This window comes from Simochromis diagramma, unplaced genomic scaffold (assembly GCF_900408965.1).
Source record: "Simochromis diagramma unplaced genomic scaffold, fSimDia1.1 OVJJ01000208.1, whole genome shotgun sequence".
Taxonomy (NCBI): Eukaryota; Metazoa; Chordata; class Actinopteri; order Cichliformes; family Cichlidae; genus Simochromis; species Simochromis diagramma.
The window spans coordinates 2,953,317-2,977,421 of NW_024386789.1; the positions used below are offsets into that span (position 1 = coordinate 2,953,317).

The window sequence follows — 24,105 nt, forward strand, 5'->3', positions numbered from 1 at the left end:
TGAGAACTGAGTGAAAGGCAAGAACGTAGACCTTCGATAGTGAATAGTTCATCCAATATGGCTTCTCAAGCAATTTGTGTATGACACCATGTAAGAAACCTGAATAATGCTCCTTGCTTTACTTACAATAAAACACTTAATGAAAAACTCACCGGCCAGCACTCCTGCCATGTAAAGCAGACTTATTCGTAGGATGCCATGGACCATCTCTAAGGGAACGCCGATCATCAGCTGTAATAAAGCGTTGAATCCCAGCTGCTCCAAACTGAGGACAGAGCACACAATGAAAGTAAGATTAAAACTGCCAGCATTGGCCTTCGTGTGCCATCAGCAGCAGCTAACCTGAATTTTCTCTAAACCAGTACTGCAGGAGTCAAGAGCTTACCCGACGTGCATGAACATGTAGCTGAAGAAACGCCACACTTGTGCACGGTGGCCGGGGTGGTAGACCAAGGGGCTCTTCATGAAGTCAGGCTGATAGGTCTGCAGGACCCACTTGTTTAGCATGATGCCGTAGCACATGAAGACAATAATCTGCAACAAAGATGACACCAAACTGTCAATCTGTGCCGAGTACACGCACTCTCTGCAGAGTGCTTGTACAGAAGGTGAAAAGTGCCCCGCAAAACAAAACCCATTGTGCTTTATGAACGGCGCATGAGGTTCTCTTCTTCTTTGTATTCTTCAGCTGATGCTCATTAGAGTCTTGCAGACAATTACTGCCCACAGAAGAAAAAAAATGGCACATCTGGTTCAATTCCATTAATTTCTTTTCATAAAATAATGACTCATTGTTTCTGTGAATTAAAATGAATGCACACTGTTATTATCACATTCTCATTGTCATTACAGACCATTCAGTGCCATTTGGAGGCATTATAAGAGCACTTAGCTTTCTTTCCCAAAGAATTAAGATGATTTCAGGGAAAATGATGAAGTTTTGTTAAGAAGCTGTAGGTTATTTCCGCCGCTTAATCTGCAACCATTCAGCTGTAGTCTCGGAGGGCGTTTGTGCTGGTGCTTTTCTTTTTTTCAAAATTAACATAATAGGTCAATTAAAGCCACTGTGGTGGTGGCCAGGGTGCTTACTGACCTGGTTTCCAAGTTCCAAGACCAGTGTTTGAAAGAAAAAAAGAAAAAAATCCTACACGCAGGCTGGCTCAAGGATTCTGCTTGGAGGAATGACATTAAATGCACCCACTAAGCCTCCGACTCCCAAATGGGTTACCAGCTCATATCAAGCTCACAGTAAAAGTGTGTGATCAAAGGCAGAAAATCTTTTCAGGCCGTCTAAGGCGAACAACTGAGCTAACAGAACAGTGTGAAGTCATATTTAGGGGATTGGATGCTGACTTTGTGGATCTTAAATAAAATGCTGGGGGCCAAAAGCTCCAGGAATGCCCAGATCACTGTGGATGAATCAGGAGAATAACCTCCATCACTTTATAACACTCTGAAACCAGCTGATAATGTCTCCCACTAACCTGGACGATGGTGACGATGGCGATGAAGACGGGCGGGGGACACAGGCGGTTTTGGTGGAAATACCAGCGCCGGTCAGTTTCGCAGGGCAGGATCTCGTAGGCCACATAACGGACGAAACGTTTATAAAGACCCAACCCCGTCTCGTCCAGAAGGATCTCCCGTTGCAGTGTGCGGCGGCCATTGGCGATGGCTCGTCGGAAACTGCTGGAGCGTTTGCTGCTCATCTGAGGAAAAGAATAAAAAGAAAACCAAAAAGATGCATAAACTCAGTGTGTGCAACATCTTGTTGGTAAATGTTTGAATGTTAATTTAGGCTAATGGCATCTAAAAACATCTGTTTACTGTTTATTGTGAAGTTTTAATTATCACGTGAAGGTTTTTCTTCAGTTTATTTTGTTTGATTTCAGGGGGAAAACACCAGATAAGAAGCTCAATAACATTCTCTCGCCTGTACGCGAAATACAAACACTGTACATAAATGATGGACATAGCCACAGCTGATTAGTAAAGTGCTGTTGAACTGAATGTGCCCGTTGCTGTCCTCCTGCTGTCTTGAAACCAGACTGGACTGCATGCTCATAGCAAACTCTGCTTTATCCCACATTGTGACTCAAAATTGTGCTGTAACTTTCAATAAGCATTATGTTGTATTGAATAAGACTTTAAACTCATATAGTATTTACATAGGGGACAGATCCAATTCAGCAGGTTTTCATTATACTTCTATAGACCGATTTCTTTGTGCAAGTGGAAAATTCAACCAACTGCTGGCAGGCTACATCCATCTTTCGTATACAGTCTATGGTTAAATATAAAAGATATCCACAGGAAAATGGAGGAAAGACTAAGCCTGGGTTTGTCCAAAGAGAGCAAGTTTGTGTACCAGCACCTTTAGAGCTTACTATACAACACTCCATATCTCATGCAACTTCCTGAAATCTTGACATAAACATGTGGTTGTCAGGCAGCCAGTGTCTTTTCTCCACCAAGTAGTATTGGTAAAGTTTAAACACAGGACAGCAGAAAAGGCCAAGTTGTCTTTTTTAAAGCTAAGTTTTAGTACGGTTCCAACAAGATGATTCATAACATGTTGGGAGTTTGTTATTTTTGGATGTAGCTAGGCTATTTTTTTCAGTCATTATGCTAAGTAAGCTAAATGAGCTGCAAGACTGGCATGAGAGCGGTATCAGCCTTTCAACAAGAGAACACAAAAGCTTATTATCCAAAATTCCGCCTAATTATTGTATTCAGAAAGGATGAAAGACTTTAAGGAATCAGCACCTTACATCCTTTATTCATTTGCTGCTTTTGATTTATTTATTTATTTTTTAGCTATATGATGATATCATGGTTTTGTTTTTTTTGAGGGGGTTTTTTGCAAACAAGAGAACCTTAGAAGCATTACTGTCAACAGCTGGAAAACACCTTGCTAGAATAAACAGATCTCATCTCGCCTGCTGGTCTCATTTCAGCAATTAAATCCATAACTTTCCTCACACTAAGTGGATCAAACAAAAACAAAGGAGGGTTTGTTCTCACATAATCTGAGAGAAGCTCATCAGTGTGACTAATCACCCTGGATCAGAACAAACTAACAGTCATAAACTTCTGCTTTCACAAAGGCAAGACTAGGGACACTGTAGTTTTCTTAACTTCTTGCCTGTTATTACATTATTCTTCATTTATGGATGATTTCTATATGTTTAGTTAATGTTTTTGCAAACTTAGACTAAGTGGAATGGCTTACGCAGGACAAAGTAAAGTTATAAATATTGAGTTTATTAGTTTGTCACTTTGACAGCCAGTCTGTATGTCGAGAATGATAGACAAACGCTGGTACAGAAGGGATTTGGTAAAACAAATACACTGCAGTTTAAAAAGACTGGATATTTTTAAAGGAATGCATTATTATTTGTGAATATTGTCAATTCTGTCCAATGACAGCAATACTGAGGTGAGTTGCAGATGATATTATGAACTTTTCTATTAGTGAGCACTGCTGTTAGCCCATATTAGCTTCTGTTAGCTGCTGTTAGCCCATATTAGCTGCCGTTAGCCCATGTTAGCGGCTGTTAACCCGTGTTAGCTGCTGTTAGTTGATGCTACTAAAATGTTCTTTGAAGTGGATCTAACACTGTTGGACTTGGAAATTGGCAAACAAAACCCCCAAAGCTCTAACACAATGTGAGAATGCAATCAAACTGTTTATCAGAGGGAAGGTGCGATTTTTAGGACACTAGCATAACATTAGCTGGCATAATGTTAGCCCATCACCAGCTGCTCTTATTGTTTAGCCCACTTCTTATCAGTTGTCTGGAAATCTGCTGACAATAAGCAATTGCGACAATATCATGCCTAAATATGAGCATGTTTAGGCATGTTTTTCTGTTTTAGAGCACTGACTTCAGTTAGGGAGATGAAGCTTGTAAGGAAGACGAAATGAGGAGGATATTTTATTCAGATGCTTACTTACTGTTCCTTTGATAGTGAATTACTGTATACATTTACTGATTGAATACAAATAGATTTGCCATCATTAAACTGTTATTTTACAGTGTACCTAATGTAATCTGCAACATTCTGCATTGTAAAAATATTACTGCCTTGTGCTATATGGAATAAAAGCTTCACAACAGAATATTGCTGGTTGCCATTACACTGACATTATACTCAGTCATGCCGGCCTTACGAACAAAACAAAACTTAATTTAACTACAACGCTTCTTTCAGAAACTACACAGTTTATGTTCATGACGAGCTTTAGATGTTATTCTAACTAAAGCAGAAGTTGAGAGGTATTTAGTGCTTAATGAATTTGTGAGAGCATGTGAATTTTTATTTTTCCTCCTACAAAAGCTATGTTACATGTTTAAAAACATGTGATTGGTTTTTTAGCACACAACAGATTTTTAAAAAAGAGATAAGAAAGTTATTCAATGAGTAGGGTCTTTTTTTTTTTTTAAATTTAGACAAATGTAAGCCTGACTGCTGGCTAGATCAATTACTCCTCAGGCATTGTAATAATATGTTGTTGAAGTGTGTCTGCCCTTGAAAAGCAAATCTTAGTTGAAAGGAACTATTGCATGGAAAGAAAGAAGGCATTTGTACATGTGTGTTTGTATGTCTTCATTTTAATCATGGGCTCCAGGTTTGCTTAGTGAGCAGGGCCTGTGCAGAAGCTTGCAGGCTGACAGCACCAGCTCTTGATAAGTTATTTAATAGAGGCTTAGGATGAAAACTATCCTAATGCCACGATTTTGACAGCCGAGCCAGAGAACTGCTAGGATAACAACACACAGAGTTCTTTTCCACCAGAGTTACCACTGAAAATACTGCCTGACCAGCTATCCACAGCAGGGGCACTTTAGATTCAATATCTGTATTTCCTAATAGAAAATGAGCACGCATAAGTCACAGCTATGATGATGGTGGAAATCTCTGGTGTAGCTAAAACATATGAGGCGAGCTGGCAGACTCGCCTCATAATGTATGACGAAACGAGACTCTAGAGAGAGTAAGAAGGCAGCAGCTACAACAGAAAACCTTACTGTACGTACGGGTTTCACGTAACAGTAACTTTAGACAAACATGGCAGCTTCATGTGAAGTGTAACAGAACCTCTTCAGGGGACCTGCAGGAAGTACAACCCACCATTAAAGGTACAACATCAGTAATTCATTAGCCAGGCCCTGCTGCTTGTACACTCATTATACATAGACACAGCAGGAGCCACAGTGGAAGAAATTGTGGGTCAATATCTATAAAAGCTAATGAGCTAAACATGCTAGAAGACAAAATCTGTAAATGTAGATGAACAAATAATGAAGAAATGCAAATAGCGGCGACTGTTTCTTCCCTCCTCTTCAAGAAATTGCTCAGGCAAAAATCAGGGGGTAAAAAAAGTGCTAATCCCTTTTGGAAGCTAACAGAGCAGGATGTGGTAACTATCCTAACTGTGGGTAATTATGATACTGGTGGTTGTACAGCGAGGGTGTAAGGGCCTGTTGCAAAGCGATAACCAGAACGATGTCGAGCTGGGCTGCTGGCTCTCCCACAGACGGAGGGTTGCATATTTAGTATGGAAATCAGGCCTGGAAAATGCAATTATACAATACTTGAGGCAGGAAGTGGAAGCGGAGCAAAAGGAGCATGGGGACATTAGAAGGCAGAGATGGGAAACATAAGACGGGGAGATCAGATGCCTGTCTGCGTGAGTTTGATTAACAGATTTTTCTGAGGCCACCAGTGGACAGCGAAAGGTGAGATGTCTTAATATAACTGAATGTACAGTTTAAACAAAGAAAATGGGACTGGCTTCTTTTCCAAATAAGATCACAGCTTATTTAATCTGGCTCAGTGACAGCACCTACCACCTCTTTCTGCATTGCTACTGTATTCTCTCCCATTCATATTGCCTGAGTGAAAAGTTGTTCCCTGAAGGCACGGTTAAGCACGGCTGTCACTCTGCCTCACCTTCTCTGACATGCAGGACTGCCAACACTAAAGTGAGCATTAGCAGCCTTTTGATGTGACGACAGGAGAGAGACGGCAACCAGACAATAACACACACACACATAAACGTCAAAAGTCAAAACTTGAGGAGTGAAAAAGCAAAGTGCACAGGGAGGAAAAAATAAATTCACATGACATCAGTATAGCGCTGTAAGGGAAAATCTCTGAGGTGTGCATCAGTTCCCTGATGGGGCACAGTCTGCTGGGAAATAAGTGATGGTGAGGCAAAGAGCACAAACACATATAAAGGCAGTATTCTCCTTTAGGGATGGCTGATTGGAGCAGACTGACAGCAGTGTGTGCCTCATGGTGGCTGCAGGTTGTACGTGCTGCTCTCAGCTCGAGTCAATCGTTCTTGATGGATTAATTAGCCACACCACATGGTCAATACCATGCAGCTCAATACTAATTAGCAATAACAATTTGGGGGGAAAAAAGCATCTTAAAGGCCATCCAGATGTCTGCATTGCAGCTGCAAAACAATCCATAAATGATTCTGATTATGCCCACTTTCCTTCCTCCTGCGATAAATCAGTTATCGATGCCGAAAGAATCGAAGGCTGTGCCAGTTAACAGTGCTACAGATTCACCATCACCAGGCTAACAGTGTCACTGTTTGCATTTACCATCTAATTTGCGAGTCATCCAAAGGGCCAAAAGCACCCTTCTCCTTTACTCTCTCTCACTCTGTCGTGCTCTCTCGCAGCAACCTCTAAATCACTGCGGATCTCAGCCTCGCTGATTCTACCCTGACCCAGATACTCAGGTTCTTTCTTACTCAAATCCTTTTAAAAAATCAGAGTCCACCTTTTTTCTTTTTTTCCCCTTTCCCTCTCAGCAGTTTGCGGCCACAACCCTCCTTCATGGCTTAATAGTTGCAGCGCTAAAACTCCAAAAAGAAAAAAAGCCTTTACTCCAGGACACTTAGGCAAAGTGCATTACTTTTAGTTGGGAACCCATCTCCAACACAAAGCTTCAACTGGAGTTCAGCGTGCAGTGGGATGCTGATAGGTAGCATCTGTGTCCCAGGAGAGAGATGCCCCGTGAGCACTGTGACTTGGGAGACCTTGGAAACTTTAAAAATGCTGTAATCGCCTACTTCCAGAATGAAACTTTAACTAGACTTTTGGATCTCAAACGCTCAGTTTAAGACATTTAATATTTATTCAAATTCAAAAGTGTTTCCCCAACATCACCTCCTGAGGGACCGGAGAATATTAGCGCAACATCTGGGCAAAAGGATAAAAATGAAAACAGGAAAAGGCGAAGTCCTAAAAATCCTTCAACCTGAACACAGAGAAACCCCTGCTATAATCTCTGAAACACACACTTCACCCATGTAATTAACCATGGCTGCCATTTTGTATCTCTTTCGAACATTAGCCAAATTACCACCCGAAGGAGAGGGGTGACACACTTCTTCAGCTACATAGCTGGAACATGATAGCATCAGAGGGCTCAATAGGTGAAATTAAACATAGGATAGGAATACATCAGACTTCCCCGGTGAAATCCTTTTTCCCTGAGTTCTTAAACCCATGCTCATCTTTCACACTTTCATCCCCTCCAAACCCCTAATGTATGACCTTTGAAACCTCAGGTGTCTTTTAGCCTTCTGAATTGATCAAATGTCTGCGTTTTACTGTGGAGCTGCTTGAAAATGTCTATTGGTTTCCTTGTGCAGAAGTCTGCACTGATTAGCAGTCAGACACAGACCACTAGTCTTTCGTGTATGTACGAGTGTGTGTGTGCAGGCGTGCGTGAGTGTATGCACAGTTCCCCAAGAGAGGCTTTAGCAGAGCGTTACTTATTCACCCCTCTGGCTGAACTGATGGAGTTCTCTGGCTCGGATCGCCCTGCATGAAAGATGACTTGAACGTGAACGACGCGCGAGGCAGTCTTGTACTAGTGCGAGCGCGCACGGTCTCGCGCAGACACCAGAGAAGCTGTTGCCTAACGGTGTGATTCAAAACACATTTACACCCACTGAGGTCGAGCGAGGCAGTGTGAATTCACGGCTGCAAAACTCACGGAGCGAATGTAGAACAACAAATCAGGAAAAAAAAGAAAAATGTTGAACACAGCCGCTAAGAGACACAACAGAGAGAAATCTCACCAGCTTGTGAGCTGAAAAGGCACAGATTGAGAATACACACACACACACAGAGACACACAGACACACAATGCATCTTGCTATGTCCATTTTAATAATGTGCAGGGGTGTTACATTTTCCACAGAGGCCAGACCACAAAATCAATACAGACACCAGACTTCAGGCAGCGGCTATAACACTGTAGCAGCACTGAACCTTCCAAATGACAACACGACTGTCATCTGTTATATACTGTGGAGTATCACTTACAAATCTGCTTCAGATACAGTTATGTGAAAAGAAGCAAGCAAAATAAATAAATAAGCTAAGGGAGAACTGGACTAAATCCAATCTTCAGAGAGCGAAGAAGACAATGAGGTGAGAGCCACGCAGAGCGAGGAGGGGAAAGAAGGCCCAAGGTATTCGCCCATGATCCGGATGAAAATGTCATATTACGTTCTGCACTCTGTCTGCAGAGCTCACGCGTCACGTGCCGCATGATGAGAGGCCAGATTCGCATCAACATTCAAATATCCTCTAAATTACTCAGCAAAGCTGCACACACAGGGCTCATGTGTATGAATGAGAGTCTGCCTGCAGTGTGTCTGTGTGTGTCTGTACACATCAGGGAGAGGGGAGGCGGTGAGACAGACAGCAAGGAAGTGGGAGGCTGCATCAATTAATAATAAACTTCTTGAAAATGTTTGCATATATGCAAATCGCACGCATGTGCACAACAGCGTGGGTATTGTTTGCGTTCACATGTGCGAATCAGACGAATCTTTAAAAAACAGACCTGGAGGTCGATATCTGTGTGAGACATGAGCGCTCTCAAATTACCTCAGATTGCTGCCGACTACTACCAATGCCGGCTACTAATCGAATGCAATTTGCATTTGGCTGATGGGCAATTTTAAAAGTGTCTCCCTGATGATGTTGGAGGCGAGGCTGGTTTTTTTTTTTTTACCTCTTTCCTTTGCAGAACATATGTTCACAAGAAAAAGAGAAGGAAATGAGATCCGAATGCTCAAGGAGACAGGTTCATAATGAAGGGGAGGCGATATTGCATGGACTCAGAAGGGGAGGATTCAGATGAGATGCAACGAGATGAGAAGGATACGGAAAAAAAACAACCCACACTTCAACAATGGTTGCGAAAGAGAGGCTGTTCTGTGGGAGCAGCACCTCTACAGTCTGTAGTGGCACAGACCTCAGAAATGGGACCAGCTCCAAATTGAATGGCCTCATGTGGCCTTTGCTACAAATCATAGGGAGCACAACATGCAAGCACAGAAGCATGCATAGAGACACACACACACACAGAAAAAGAGATAAACAGAAAAAGAAAGCAGGAGCGGGGGAAAATGAGCTTAAGGAAGAGAAAACATCCCAGGAATTGCACTGCCTTGAATTAATCACTATGCTTACACCCTACAGCACCAGGAGTCAAAAGCAGGTGCTCATCTGTGGGCTTGGAGAGACTCAGGCTTTCAGATATAAAGCTCTACATGAATTTGTAACTGCAACAAGAAGAGCAGGGAATGAATTAAAAGGAAGGCATGCTTCACATTAAGTCATCTGTGGCTGTGGTTAAGAGATGACAGCACACAGACTGTCCTCACATCAGCTTATAGAACACTTTCTGGCACATAATCACTCATCAGGGAGTCAAACATTAGAAAACGGTTCAAATTAAACCATGAGATGTATCTGGAATATTGGAAAAACAACACTATTCAGCCATATTGCGTTTAATATGTTACTCCTTACAGTATTAGTGTGTTTCAGTATATATGTGTTATAATAAACAGAATCTATTGCTTCGACACGGTGCTCTGCCAGCTCGGTGTGGGTGTTTCCCGCACTTGCTGTTGCAGGCTTGTGAGGTTAAGTGTCTGGATTTACCGACACATTAACTGGAAAGATTGATCCTTCTTTTGGAGGACAACGACCTAAATGGTCGAGTCAATTTTCGCCACTGCAGAGCTCGCCGGCTCTGTCTGAATCAATTCTGTAACCTTTCTGAAATCCAACAAAAAGAGGAAAAAAAAGGTGGGATGTTTGTGTGCGTGTTGTTGTGCGCAGCGGGATACAAAGCAACTCCCAACTCGCATCGCTATTTGCGCCCGTGCACGTGCGCTCGCGGTTTCCACTCACCAACTCGATGAGCTCCTGGTAGCACACCTGCCCGTCTTCATTGCTCTGGACGAGGGCTAACAGCATGTCCAGCTTGGATGGGTCCAGCTGCAGCTCATGGTGCTCCACCAAACTGGTAAAGTTCTCCACTGCAATGAAACCGGTGTTCTCTGGGTCCAGCTGAAAATAAATAAAAACACAAAAACAAAACCCTTGGAGTAAAAACCGCAAGGCTGCCGCTGCAATGCACTATTATGCATCTTTATTTTTTTAATAAGCAGGTGTCAGTCTGCCCTCTGGGAGAACACATCAAGTAATAGACAGCTGGGGTGTACCAGTATTTACAGACACAACAGAGTCTATTCGGGGCTTGACACCAGATTTCATTAAGCTGATGCTTATATGATGTCTTTAAAAGACACTTTAAACCTCATAAAAGGAGCAAATCCATTGAAACCCAACATGTTAGGCTGTTGAAAGCAGCAACAAGAGAAGGGCGAGTTTGTCATTCTAGGTTTCCTAAAAACACGAAAAACAAATCAAAACCAAAAAAAATCCTGACCGACTTTTCAGTCTTTATTCCTGTGTGGGTGCCTCCACACGAGTCTGTTTTTGGCCACATTTGCGACTCACAGTCAGTGTGGTTTTTTTTTTTATAATCGCCACTCACAAAGACCCACAGCCCCGTGGGTTATTACTGCTGATGACTGTATGCCAGAGCTGCTCCTTGTAATTGATTTAAGCAGGAGAATCTCATAAAATCATCTGAGTGTTTTTGTTTGAAATAGCACCAGGTTAAAAATGGCTTGTAAAGTATAGGGTGTGTGTCTATGCTTGGTTTATGTAATGTGGGGTCCCCCCCCCCCCCTTTTTTTCTCCAGCATAACATACAGCACTACTTCATTTTCTTCTCTTTTTAGTGATGGAGCGTTAATTTCTCATGCCCGCTCTCCTTAGTGCATCTGTGTTTGTGAGACTGTGCCCGAGGACAAACCGAAGCAGCACAAAGAGACCGCATGGGAAGAGTCCTTGCTGCTTCTCTTTTGACTGTTTCCTGAATGCTAACAGTGCCTCATTAGGTTCTGGAGAGCATACCGACGGCCTTTTGTCGCCCCAGGAAGGGAGGGGGGGTGAGGTGAGCTTTTCAGATGTTGCGTCAGGATGTAGTCAGTCATGCTGGATCATTGTTGGTCGTATCACAAGTCCATGAGAAGGATCTGATCTAAAAGCTGCCTTAGTCTGGACGTGATCTGCACCGACACTGTGTCGGTCTCTACTGCAGGAAGTTCAAAGCTAAAGGCTTTACTGCTCAACGAAGGAGCAAAGAACATGAATCAGGGAATGCATTGGTGTGAGAGTGTGCATTTCAGATTTTCACTCCCTGGACACTTTTTAGTCATCTGGGAGAGCGTTAGTGAAAGCAGGAAGTTCATAGTAAGTTTTAATGATTTAATTAGGATGAGTGTTTTCTACTGCTACGTGATGTAGTGAAGGGATATTGTTAATACTCTACAACCATTAAATAACTCATCACCAGGAAAAAATAAATGTTATACCCTCAACAAAGTGTTTGTACTCACATAAACTTACTAAATTTACATTTATGTTTGACTGATGACTGTTTACACATCACATATTGACTGGGAATGTGATAGCCAGCACTCCCATGGCAGACTGGAATGAACATATTACCAAATTTGTGGACACAAATGAACCAAAATAGGAACAACACAGCCCCCCTGTTTATTTTTAGGTAATCTCCTTAACTCTGCGTTCCACGGATGTTTGTTAAAACAGAAGAACCGAGCGCAGCAGCACAGTTCTCTTCAGTGTTGATGTGTAGTGTACCGAGATATAGAGGGGGGAGGGGGTGACAGCAAGGAGGCAAGAGGTGAAAAATGGAAGAGGTAGGTGGGTGGTTGGCGGGTTGATGAAATGAAAGAAAATGGAAAATGGCGAGATTAAAGTTGAAGGACGAGAAGGTATGAAACAAGAGGGGGGAGAGCGTCAGAAAGGAGACGGGACTGAAAGTAAAAATGCCTCACTGCCGTCTGTGCACGTCTGGCTAACCCAGCGGTCTGGCAGTGAGTCCTCTACTTCTCTTTCCTATAAGAAGGCTGTGACACACTCCAGTGCTCTGCATCCTTTTGCCACAGAGGAGAGATAGATCAGATTCTAATGTGCTCCCGGCTCAGCCCGGGCTGACAGGGGGAACAGAGAGCCACACTGGGGACGTCTGATTACTGTCAGCCTCCATATGTCAGCACATCACTACCCTACACATACAGCAGAAGTGCACAGGCACGCTGTATATGGCTGTGCACATTTACACAAACCACAAGTGTTGACACTGAGCTGTCATACTGCACAGGTACTTCTCCCTCCATGGTATGACCTTATTCAGGAAGAACGTCACATAGGGGAGACTGTCTGCAGAGGATACACGAAGGTGGAGGACTGGTTCTTGTAGCCAATTAGGGTTATCAATTACCAAGATGAGGCACAGTGAGATAAATGAGTGTTGGCAAGAGGGAGGGCCTGATTTTTTTCCTTTTTCCCCCCTCCCTTGGACAGGCTGTTGACGTGCATGAACAAGGGAGCGGGGCAGAGAAACAGAGGGAAGAAAGGGTTTGGAAGAAGGAGGGAAAAGCACTGAGAGGGAAGCAGTTATTGAAGCAATCCAACACTGGTGAGGGCGACACTGGTGAGGGCGACACTTTGACAAGCTGCATGCGTTGCCATGGTTACGTGGTTTGCCTGCGTGTCATCCCTTTCTTGCATTTACCCCTACAAACATATTGGCATTCGAGAGGCAAAGGAAAGACACAACAGGGAGGGGGCGAGAGAGAAAAAGGCTGTAAAAAAGGGAAAAGACGGCAGGAAGGAAAATAAAAATGAAGATGGATAAGAAAGAGACCAACGAGATAAGAATGAGGCGGTGCTACGATGAACTCTGGGTGTAGATGTAAAGGGAGGCGGAGCGGGAAATTATGATGGTGTCGAGGCAGACGGATCAACCAAATCGGGCTGCCTCAAGAGCAAGTGTGAGGAGGTGGACAAGACACAGGATGAAAATGTATACATGAGGAGGGTGGAGAGGAGAAGAGTGCTGACTGCAGGGAAATGATCTCAGTGTTAACCCCTGGGACCTCCATTACCTTCAGCACAGCGACTCTGACTGACCCCAGCCAAAGACTGATTTATCTGTCTGTTCCACAGGAACTCGAGGGCAAACCCTCGAGAACAGGGACAAACCACAAACCCCCAACCCCCACAAACACGGATACAGGCGGCAGTGCTGAAACATGGTTCGGCCATAACATTAAAACCACTGACAGATGACGTGAATTAACATTGATCATTTTGTTGTGAAAACCTCGAGACCTGGCATTCACGTGGACGTTACTTTGTCACGTTCAGAGCCTGATTCATGGATGCTCATCTTCACAACCCAGAGGACGCAAAGGATCTTCTATTAACGTCCCAGTGTCAGACACTGAAGGACACCCTCCAGAAGGTCTGCATCCAGAGCTGTTTAGGGGTTACAAGAGGGACGAATACAATAGGGCAGTCGGTTTAAATGCTGTGTAAAACTGGTGTATAATCTTACATGCAGAACTGACACTGACAGTTGCTCTGTAGCACTAATGGAGCTGTAGCTAACACTGCAGTGACATTATCAAGGGCAGAAAGCAGAGATGATTAAACTGTCTACAGCTTGTATCCATCCACTTTAATCTTTACTGCTTTTTGGGCTCTTTGACCTAAAGAAAATTATTCAACAACAATACTGATGACTGATTGATTAAAGTACACAAAAGCTCTTAATTTTGGACTGTGGATCTGACAGTGAAAAGCACAACAAGGATTCTATTTCCTGATGAATACCGCTTTTAGTTTTAAAAATGTGTTCAGTAGTATAAACTTTAAGAGAAAACAACCCCTTGCTCCCCTGGTCTGTGACCTAAGAAGACACTTTCCTGATGAGTTTGTTGTCTCAAGTTTTACAAAATACTGCATGATCTTCATTTTATAAATTTATTGTCAAAAAGCAGGATAAAGAAAAACACTTTCAAGAGTGGATTTACAAGTCTCTATCGAGCAGATTTGAACAAATTAGTTTCTAAGTCTAATTAGCCCCACACTAGTCATATTTGTAGTTTCATAATGTGACTTAAGTAACCAGTGTCTTTATGGACGTGTCCATCTTTTACATACAGGCTATGCACAGTAGCTACAAGTACTAAATGAATGGTTGCTTGATAAATAGCATTTAGTCATTGGAAGGATAGTGGTTTCAGTAACGCCTAACTAACAGGAACGTAGCAGCACTGCTGGCGTGGCTCCCTGGTACACACTCAGTGACACAATGCTAACCCTGTGGCACGGAGCCAAAAAAACAGACAGTCCACTTTGGTGTCTGTGAACAAGAGCACCAAGCTTGAACGCTGCTGTGGCATTTACAGGGCAAAGCGTATTTGCATGACATCAGATTAAAAAAAACAACAAAACCCTCTGAATTGTCTCTGCTGCCCTCGGGATGCACTGGTGTTCACCAACAACTGGGCCACCGACTCCGTAATTATCACAATGCTTGTTCTGCTGTGCTATTAATATCAGCGTGTTTTTAAACTTTACCGCTCTAGTGCTGCGACGTCACAGGCCTAAGATCTAAATCGCGCCCAAACGGTCATCGGACTCCACTTTCTCATGTTAAGACAATGCAAACACAGGGAATTTCAATTTCAAATACAGCTGAATACAAAGAAGAAGAAAAAAAGAGTGGTGGACAGAAATGTGTCAGAAAAGCATTCAGAACCCCAAGGCCTTATGGGTGAGATCTAAATACGATTAGACCTGAATGCTTTCGTGGCTGAATGCTGCCAACCATCAAGTTACCTTATCAGGGACACTAGAATAGAAAGGCCACCGTAAGCATGCGTTTATGTGTGAGGCTGCATAGGCCAGAAATAGCCCACGCTCAGCACTACAACCTCCTGCAGACAAAGACTAATAAACTCATGTTTCTACAGTTTCGCCCGCCTTCTTCTCCCCCTGCAGCATTTTTACGTGGTTCAGTCTGACAGACCCGCAACAACCCCTCTCTTCAGACCTGCAGTCCTCACATATGCATAAGACGCCAAGTCTCCACCTATAGCGGTTTCGGAAGACTTCACTGAAACTCCCAAATGCTTAAACTCTAGAGCAACTAAAAGATGCTCGATCTGAGGATCTATCAGGCCAAGTTTGCCTCAGTTTTCCAGCGGCAGTGAAATGAATGATGCATAATTGAAACATTCCTGGTTTGGACCTATCCCTCCAACATATACCTTTTATTTGCCCGTTGACTTGATTGTCTGATAAATGCATCACTCTAAAACAAAGGGAAATAGCATTCAAATTATATCCAAATCTATTTTTCTTTAAAAGTAAAAGACGGCAGATTCGGCATGCTAGACAGCGGAAAAACTAAGAGGCGACAGTGACTGCATGATCATCTCCCTTTACATCCGACTACAGTTAAAATACCCTTGAGAGAAGCACTTGATCTCCAGGTGCACTTGTAGATCTGCTTAGAAGCTGGCAGGATATTGCTGTTGTTGTGGAAAGCCTCCAGTGAATGTGACAAGAGAAATCTGGAGGGCAGAGCTGCATCAACATGAGGCATGTTCAGCAAAACATTTTCCTGGATAAAGATGAGGGAGGAAAGTGCTCGATGTTTAGGCAGGCAGAAGGCTTTGTAAAAAAACAAAAAACCAAAAAAACCCAAGCTTTCCTGCTCTCCGTCCAAATGCTGTTGGCAGATTTCACCTCATTTTAGTTTAATTAGAGAGACCTTTTCCAAATCAAAGGCCGCCGCATGGAGTCCCAAAGGTGGAGAAAGCCTGTCGTCAGCCAGTGTGAATGATTTTGGTCTAGACTCGAGCTTAACAGAAATGCTCAGCTGTGGCCTTGCAAACTGACTGTATGCAAATACTGGTCCAAGCAAAAACAAAAAACATAAACCCCCCAATCAATAAAACAACTAGTAATTTACAGTGTGGAAATATTGGCTTTGTCCCCCGGCTAAAGACCTGTTACACTGAAAATGGATATTGACAGAGATTAGTCAGCCTCACACTGCAAAGTATCTGTGAAGGAATATGAACTGTGGCTAAATCACTAATGTATTTAATCTTAAATCGCGTATACAGCGCATGACTCACTGGTGCCACCACACTGCATCTTTTCAAATGACCCACACAGGCTTTTTCCAATTACTTTAAAAACCACACGCATTCATAAAAAACGCAATCACAAACACACACACGCATCCTAAGTACAAAGTCTAGATGTGTGTGTCTGCGAGGCAGTTTACTGTGTAAGCACTTTAATGTTAACATGTTTGCAGTCCCTTGAGTCAATATGTTGCAGATGAGCCACTCGTGACCCGCCTAGACTCTGCAGCACACAATCAATTTCTTCCTTCTTGGACATAATGACTGTCCATACACCCTGACAATCAGTGAACGCCCCCAGTGGGCCGGGTTCTCATTAAAAACAGAAGACATGCTAGTTAAAAAACAGACATCAAAATCCAGTTGAACGTCTGCCTTCAAGCAGCCCAACCCAAGCGTGCACACGATTTTTTTGGTTTAAACCATTTTGGTTTTGGTAAATTTGGAGATGGCAGACCAAAGATAAATATGACTGAAGAGTAAATATGGCAGCTTGGCTTGAGGACAGATGTCAAGAGGCACATTTTTCACTGGCCTAAATATAGTCACAAACCCTGTGTTTCAACTTGGCAAGAACCTCCAACATGGCTGGGGACAAAAAAAAAAAGAAAGATGGAAAAGTTTAAAAACAGACACTGTTATTTGGCCTTAAAGGGGAAAAAATGACATATATATTTATATAAAACCAGGGCTTCAGGGAAACTGTCTCACTGTCTCAGAAATAAAATGTTAAATAATCCTGCAAACTCGAAACCCTCGGGTGTTAATATTGGGTGTGTGGCAAGTGCAGCAACTCAACCTAAACTGCAGGAAAAACAAACACAACCATAGACATGCAGAAGGATTGCTGCAGCATTTACAGTTGACCAAAAGACTAAAAACCATCCTTCATTTAGAGAACACAGCGATTTGTCTATCCAAGCATCCATGCATTCAGTATATTCAGTATCCATCCATCAGCACACACATCTCCTTCAGAATTCCTTCTATAGACCGTGACACGATGGTCTGCCTCCTGCTGTGGCTCAAGATCTGACCTCACATTCTTGTGGCCAACATCGCTCCGAGATGCTTTCATTTGTGCCCGTACACGCACAGTCCCTGCTATCAATCCCAACATCAGTTCTCAGCACAGCCTCCATGTCTCAGTCCCTGGGTAGACGGCGAGGTGGCCGGGATCCTGTAACCATAGAAACCTCTGCCGCTGCTTCCTTGCTTACCTGCTCTTGTATGAGCTGAAACAGGGAGCTTCTATCCATATACTGGCCAGGGAGGTGAGAGGAGCCGCCGAGGACAAGGGCATAGGGAGGAGCGAGAGAGAGGAGTGGTGGTCTGGTTGGAAAAGATGGGAGAAGGTGGAGGGGGGAGATACGGTTAGGTAGCCGCTGGTGCCTAAATAGTAGCGTCAGGCCGTTTCGTTACTGCCGTGTTTCCCCCCCCCCTTTTCCTGTTAATGGTCCCTGGGTTTTCTTGCTAGTGGCGTCGCCGGGGTGATAAACGGGGGTGCTGAGTGCTCGTCGGGTGGTGCAAATGGACTGTGACTCTGCTCCGTGTCAGTACAGCGTGGCGCGGTGGTAAACCCAGCTTCAGCAGACGACAGGCAGGCACGCAAGGCAAGGCAGATCCAGCAGCTCTCATTCACTCTCCTCCTCCTTCTTGCTCTCCTCTATCCCATTGCACTGACTGCTACCTCTCTCTCCTGCTCTCCCTCTCTCTCTCCTGCTCTCCCTCTCTCTCTCATCCCTCTCCTCTCTCTCTCTCTCTCTCACACACACACACACACACACACACACACACACACACTGCACCGCCTGCATACCAATGAGGCAGAGGAGGGAGGCGGCCTCTCGCTTCCAATTGCAGGAGGGGAAGGAGTGGCCAGGGGCTGCGGCTCCTCTCCTCACTACAAGTAAGGCGTCTCGGGGAAGGAGGAGAGGATGGGTTCCACTGCGGCTTTGCGCTTACTACTGCTACAGACACCCCCACCCACACACATGCACACACACAGACACATGTCTGGTCTGTTACATTCATACATACACAAAACCACACAGTGTAAACAAGACAAAAGCTACTAATACACAGACATATGGTAAAATACTATCCATGTTGTGTCTGTCAATTTCAGCCACACACGAGATGTGTTGCATAAAGGATCACAAGGAAAAAGAACTACTGATACCACTGATCAAACCTTAGCTGTTCTGCAGCCCTTTACGTTCTAATTATAATCTCTGGCACATTAGCTCGTTGTAAGGACTGCTCTAATGATCAAACGGACTCCCACCTCCAACGCACACAAACATGAAATTGAATCTGACAGCTTGGCTGGCTCACTGATCGTCCACTGAGCTCAGACGAATACCACAACAACAATAACACCGACCCAGAACCCTCAACAGTTCATTAAGTAATATCAGAACAATGGTTCAATCTACAACACCTGACAGGTAATAAAGAGACTGGTTGCGGGGAAGAGAACATAAAAATAGCTGAAGTTGTTAGCGCTCAGGTGGGCGTCAGTCCTTTCTTGAGATTGTTTAAAAGGTGTTTTCTTCCTGCACAAATCCACAGTGACCCCTCCTCCTCAGGACAATGGTGATAATGGCAGTGTAATGTAAATCTTAGTTTTATTTTATTTTTTTAAACCCTCTCCAGTGGAGCACAGTGTCAAGGCTGTGACTCAGGGACTGCTTCAGCTAACAGATAATGGGTGAGGTGGTGATGTTTAATGTCTTCTGTGTAACTCACAGTCCCTCTGCTTGCTGAAACGATTGCAGTGATTGCACCACATGTTTGGACCTTTCTCTTCATATAGATGCAAAGTGGTTTATAAGTTCTCTTCAATGTGAGAAAGGAATAAATAAAATATATATATATATACCTCATTACAAGGACAGTATTGTCTTGTGCTTTATTGGGTCAGATGGAGCCTGCGAGCTATACAAAGCCATAAGTAACTGCCGTATTTATTCTAATGGTTTTGGCCTGGGCCACAGTGAATATGGCATAGCTCCCAGACCTTCCCTTTGTCACCTCCCATTATGCCAGTCTGACACTCCTGTTTGAACAAAACCTTAATAATTACCCTCCAAGTCTTTGGAGATGACAGGATTCCATTTTTTCCCTCCCTGCGTGGAAAGACTGAAGTCACGCCATGACGTTCTTTGTTCGACTACTAATCAATGTTAAGAATTAATTTGTCTCCAATACTCGGAAGTTGTGAGCCTGAATACGACCGAGCTAATTACGAGGTCACTGCTGGAGGATCTGCAAACTGCAATGAGCGAGACAGATTGAAAAAGCTGCCAAAATGAACCTGGATTCAACTGTTGCCTTGGTAACCTCAAAGGACTTCCATCAAACAATGATAGACAAGTAAAAAAAATACATATCCGGTGCAGTAAGAAAAACAGCAGAGAACCCTCCTAAGAGAAACGCCCAGACTTCGGAAAACTGAACACAAAAGGTGAATTTAATGTAGTCTTCATGAGATTTCTTAGCATAGAAATCTAAAATTAAACACGTACCGCACTATTGAGCCACACTACGTCAAGTCAAATGCCCTCTATGGAACAAAATGGCACTTGATGCAAGTAAACAGCATTTTCAGCGGTGTAAATAACATGCCAACAAGGCTCACGGCCCCACCAAAGGTCAAACAAGCATCATTGTTGCCATTAAACCGAAACCAAGTGACATTAGTCGACCCAAAGAAAGTCCAGTCTTCGGCTGCCTGAAGCATCGCCAACTGAACGAGCCCGACTAAACCCTTCACCTCTGGTGGATGGATGCAGACGGCAGGATGAGCCCAGGCAGACCTGCTCCTCTTTAACAAGCCCTGAGAGCTGCAGACAAAACACTGGTGTAGCCTCTGCGTGAGAATGGGGAGAGAATAACAAGGCCGTTCAGGGAAGGCAGAAATGCACATTAATTAGACCACCAGTCTACACTCTTCCTCACCAGCTTAACGACCTGCAGGTCCATAAGGCAGGTGTTTGTGAGAATAGCTTCACTGAAAGTGCGGTAAGATGAAGCTATAAATGAATGCCTTAAAAGGTCTGAATTCAGTGTGCTTAATTGTACACAGCCTGCACTAGCATTATTAGCACGAGAGTTGGATACGTCTGTTTACAAAGCAGAGACTCCAAACTATGGATTCATTTTAAACAGGGTGGGGAAAAAATCATTGTTTATCTTAAACAATCTTTAAAAGACTTTTGTTAAATCTTTTGTTCCAATCTTTATTAAATCTAATTGATATTCAGACCTGCTGCTCAGTCTGGACTGAAAATAAGGCTCTGTTAACGATGCAGTTTTGATTGTTGCAGCAATGTGAGGTTCTACACAGATTTTATATATATATTTTTAAAGCACTTGGCTTTAATAACACAGCATCTGGGAAGAGGCAGCTGTCACATGTCTGCTGTGGAGTAAATTCTTTTACAACACAACCGAGCAAGGTTTGATTGGCTAAATCTAGAGTTTTCATAACTGAAGACGAAGTTATTGGAGATCAGATCCTTAGGTTTAAATTGAACTTCATATGTAAGGAATCTACAACCAGTTTGAAAGTTACACTTCACCCTATAAAAACACTGTGTTAAAAGCTGGAGTACACGCAGTCATGATGTTTTTGTATTTGTTTCATTACTCTAAGGAGCCACTATTTCACAAAATAACGCTTAAACCCCCCAAAACAAACAATTTGCCATCTCAGTGTTTGAAAGACGTCTGTTAAACAAAAGAGGCAGAAAAATCCGTTTTGCCTTTTGTTTTGTTCCCTTTGTGGAGATGTTTGTTATGATGTGTCATGTGTCATGCCTAGTATACCATTTCACACAAAACGCTTAAACACTCCAGTCAATCAAAAGCCCCGTGAATGCCCTGATATTGCATACTGCTTCAAGATGATACACTATACCTCTTGAGCCTTTGTTTACCTCACTGTACCTCATATTCAGTAAAGTAAAACATCTCAGCCAGACTCATCGATTCCTGGCCCCGTCTATGAAGAGTATAAACCGCGCTGCAGAAAGCAATAACAAGAAATTACCTCGTGAAATCTTATTTGTCTGGTTTGTTGAAAGGGGAGTAGTGGGAAGGAGACACATCGACACCTGAGGATGTTTCTGTGTGGACGCTCAGCTGGAGCGCTGTCCGGTGCGCGCTGGGAAACATTGCTGGAAAACAACCAGGGGGAAGAGAAAGTTTGTGAATTCACAGAGAGAAAAGAGACAATAAACTCAGGGAGAGTGGCTGGTCTGAAAGTTGTTTTGGAGTGCAAATATAATCCAGTCTGCACAATATAATGAACGCTCAGCATGCTGCCAATGTGCTTGATCTCAGCATTTAAGTGTTGCTCTATTGTTTTCTAATCTAATCTTCTGTAAATTAAGGACACGGCTTGTTCCAGGAGGGGGTTTTCTAATAACCCGTTAGCCTCCGCTAATCACAAGGATTAAAATAGATGAGGGGCTTCACACTCAAGCCACTGAATATCAAGCAGCAGGTATTGTGCAATAGAGGGAATCACCCACATGATAAAAAAAATAAAGAAAAATGGCAGAAAAATGAATCAGGTCACTGAATGACACAGTTTTAATCCAAACTGCTCTACTTAGAAGATTTCTTGGGGACATAAAACAGAAGAGGAGGGGAAGAGGAAGGAGAGAGTCAGAGGAAGGAGGCAGAAATTGGAGGGAAATGAGGAGGGGGGAAGGAAAAGCAGAGGGGAAAATTACTAAAAAGAGGACTGTATTATATATTCTATGATCTCTGCCAACTCTAAGCTTCACAATATTCTCTTTCTCTCTCTCCCACACACACACACGAAAACATGAAGTGCAGATTAGACCCAAATTTTGTTTTCAGTGCTACAAATGTGGTGTAAAAATCAGATTTTCCGAGGATCTTCTCGTTGATAGGATTGGGAGTCATGGAGAGACCTCTGCTGTTTAAGGCTGCAGTTGCATCATCTGAATCCAAGCTTGTCCTCCACGTGCTTTCATGTGTTTTACACATGAAGTACAGCGATTAAAGTTTTAGGCCCTACAGATGTAAATATTTCTATTCAATGTGCTGCACCGCTCTGACCATCAGTCATAAAGAGCCGTCTTCAGTGAACAAGAAGAAGAGGGGGGTCATAAAGATGCCCCACAAAGCCGTATCCTCCGTAACCACCAGTGATCAGACTAAATACTGATTATTATTGGTGGTATAAAACAAAACATCTGGGAAGAACTGCAAATGAACAAAACAACCCAAGTGTCTCTACTGCCTGCATTTATTTTTTCTTTTTGAACCATTTACTTTCATCATCATCATCTGACACAAGCATAAATTTCTGACACGATTTTTGTCATTTGAATTCCCCTAGAGTCAGTGATTATGTTGATAGATGCCAAATAACACAATTTCTAACCTGTGTTTAAAATGCTGCTGCCCTCTGTTGGTAAAACCCAGCACCTCAAGACACCAGAACTGCACTTTGTGCAAAACTCTTCTCCCAGATTTTTTGAAAAACAGTTTGCAAAATATTTTGGTAGCACGGGAAAAGCGAAAAACAATCAATCAAATTTTAGTTTTTATAGGAGATGTTGAAATAAAACCATGAAACTAATGGGGGAAAGACCAAAACGCAAAAACAAAAACAACCCCAGACGAACCAAAGAAAAGTTTAATTAAAATGAAGCTGGCACACATTACACAGCTCAGAATTAGTGTCTGACTGCTGCTGCAGCTTGTTTTGCTCATGTTCTCTACCTACTGTAAGTCCCAGTGTATTAAAGGGGCAAAGGCTAAAGTCAGGATTAGAGCTAAATTCAGCATTCTTTACGAGTGCCAGTGTCAATCAGATGTGACAGCATATAACCAAAATATCACTATAAGTGTTTGATTACAAACTAAATGCTGCTCTGGTTTAGTTTTATTGCTACTGAGAAAGAGAGAGAGAGAGACACTGCAGACGAATTACATTTTTAATAACAGTTATCACTTTGGCTCTTCCACAGTTAAGAATCATTTCCTGTTATATTGTAAGTTCTTTGAATGTTTGTTGCAAATTAGCAACTGCTCAAAATTCTGCCATTTTGCCATTTTTAAGGGGGGAAAAAAGTTCTGTTAGTCGGGCTCTGGATGACATAAAAACAAACCCGACTGTAAAACATTCACAGCCAGAAATTAGATTTTTAAATGCAAGTTGCCAATGCTGCATTTGTATATTTGACAAAGTCAGTGTACACTCGTGGGCCACTTTATTAAGTACACCTTGCTAGTACCTGATTGTAGCTATAGAACTGCTTTAATTCTTCATGGTGTAGTTTGAACAAGGTGCTGTGATGTTTAAATGATGCTCAGCTTGTTGTAAGGGGCACAAAAATATCCCCCACACCATTACAGCACCACCAGCCTGAACTGTTGATACAATTGCAAATTTGCAAAGTGCCCAAACGACCCATTCACTGCAGATAAAGACTTAAACTTATTATTGGAACTATTTCTTTCAGGTAGTATGGAACAGGATTTTGCCTGTGCCATCTCACCTTAATACGATAACTTTAGTTTACTGAAAGAACTCCAGATGGCTGCTTGATCATCTTTTGGCTCAGCACTTCAGTTAAAAAAAAACCCAAAACAATCTTTCAACTGTCAGCTGACAA

General features: G+C 42.9%; 1 protein-coding gene across 2 annotated transcripts in view; it reads right to left on the bottom strand.

Moving 5' to 3' along the window:
- rhbdl1 (rhomboid, veinlet-like 1 (Drosophila)) overlaps positions 1 to 21,786 on the bottom strand; it is a 50,491-nt gene extending 28,705 nt beyond the window's left edge. Inside the window, exons 1-5 of one of the 2 annotated variants that reach the window (XM_040023399.1) lie at positions 21,501 to 21,786; positions 10,248 to 10,406; positions 1,485 to 1,709; positions 386 to 534; positions 153 to 265 (exon numbers count right to left, since the gene is read on the bottom strand). In XM_040023399.1, the coding sequence (XP_039879333.1) occupies positions 153 to 265; positions 386 to 534; positions 1,485 to 1,709; positions 10,248 to 10,406; positions 21,501 to 21,770 (916 nt within the window). In that variant the 5' untranslated portion in view covers positions 21,771 to 21,786. Of the gene's footprint in view, positions 1 to 152; positions 266 to 385; positions 535 to 1,484; positions 1,710 to 10,247; positions 10,407 to 17,664; positions 18,173 to 21,500 lie in introns of those variants that run through there. The other variant, XM_040023400.1, reaches the window with a different exon arrangement.
- Positions 21,787 to 24,105: the final 2,319 nt, after the last annotated feature.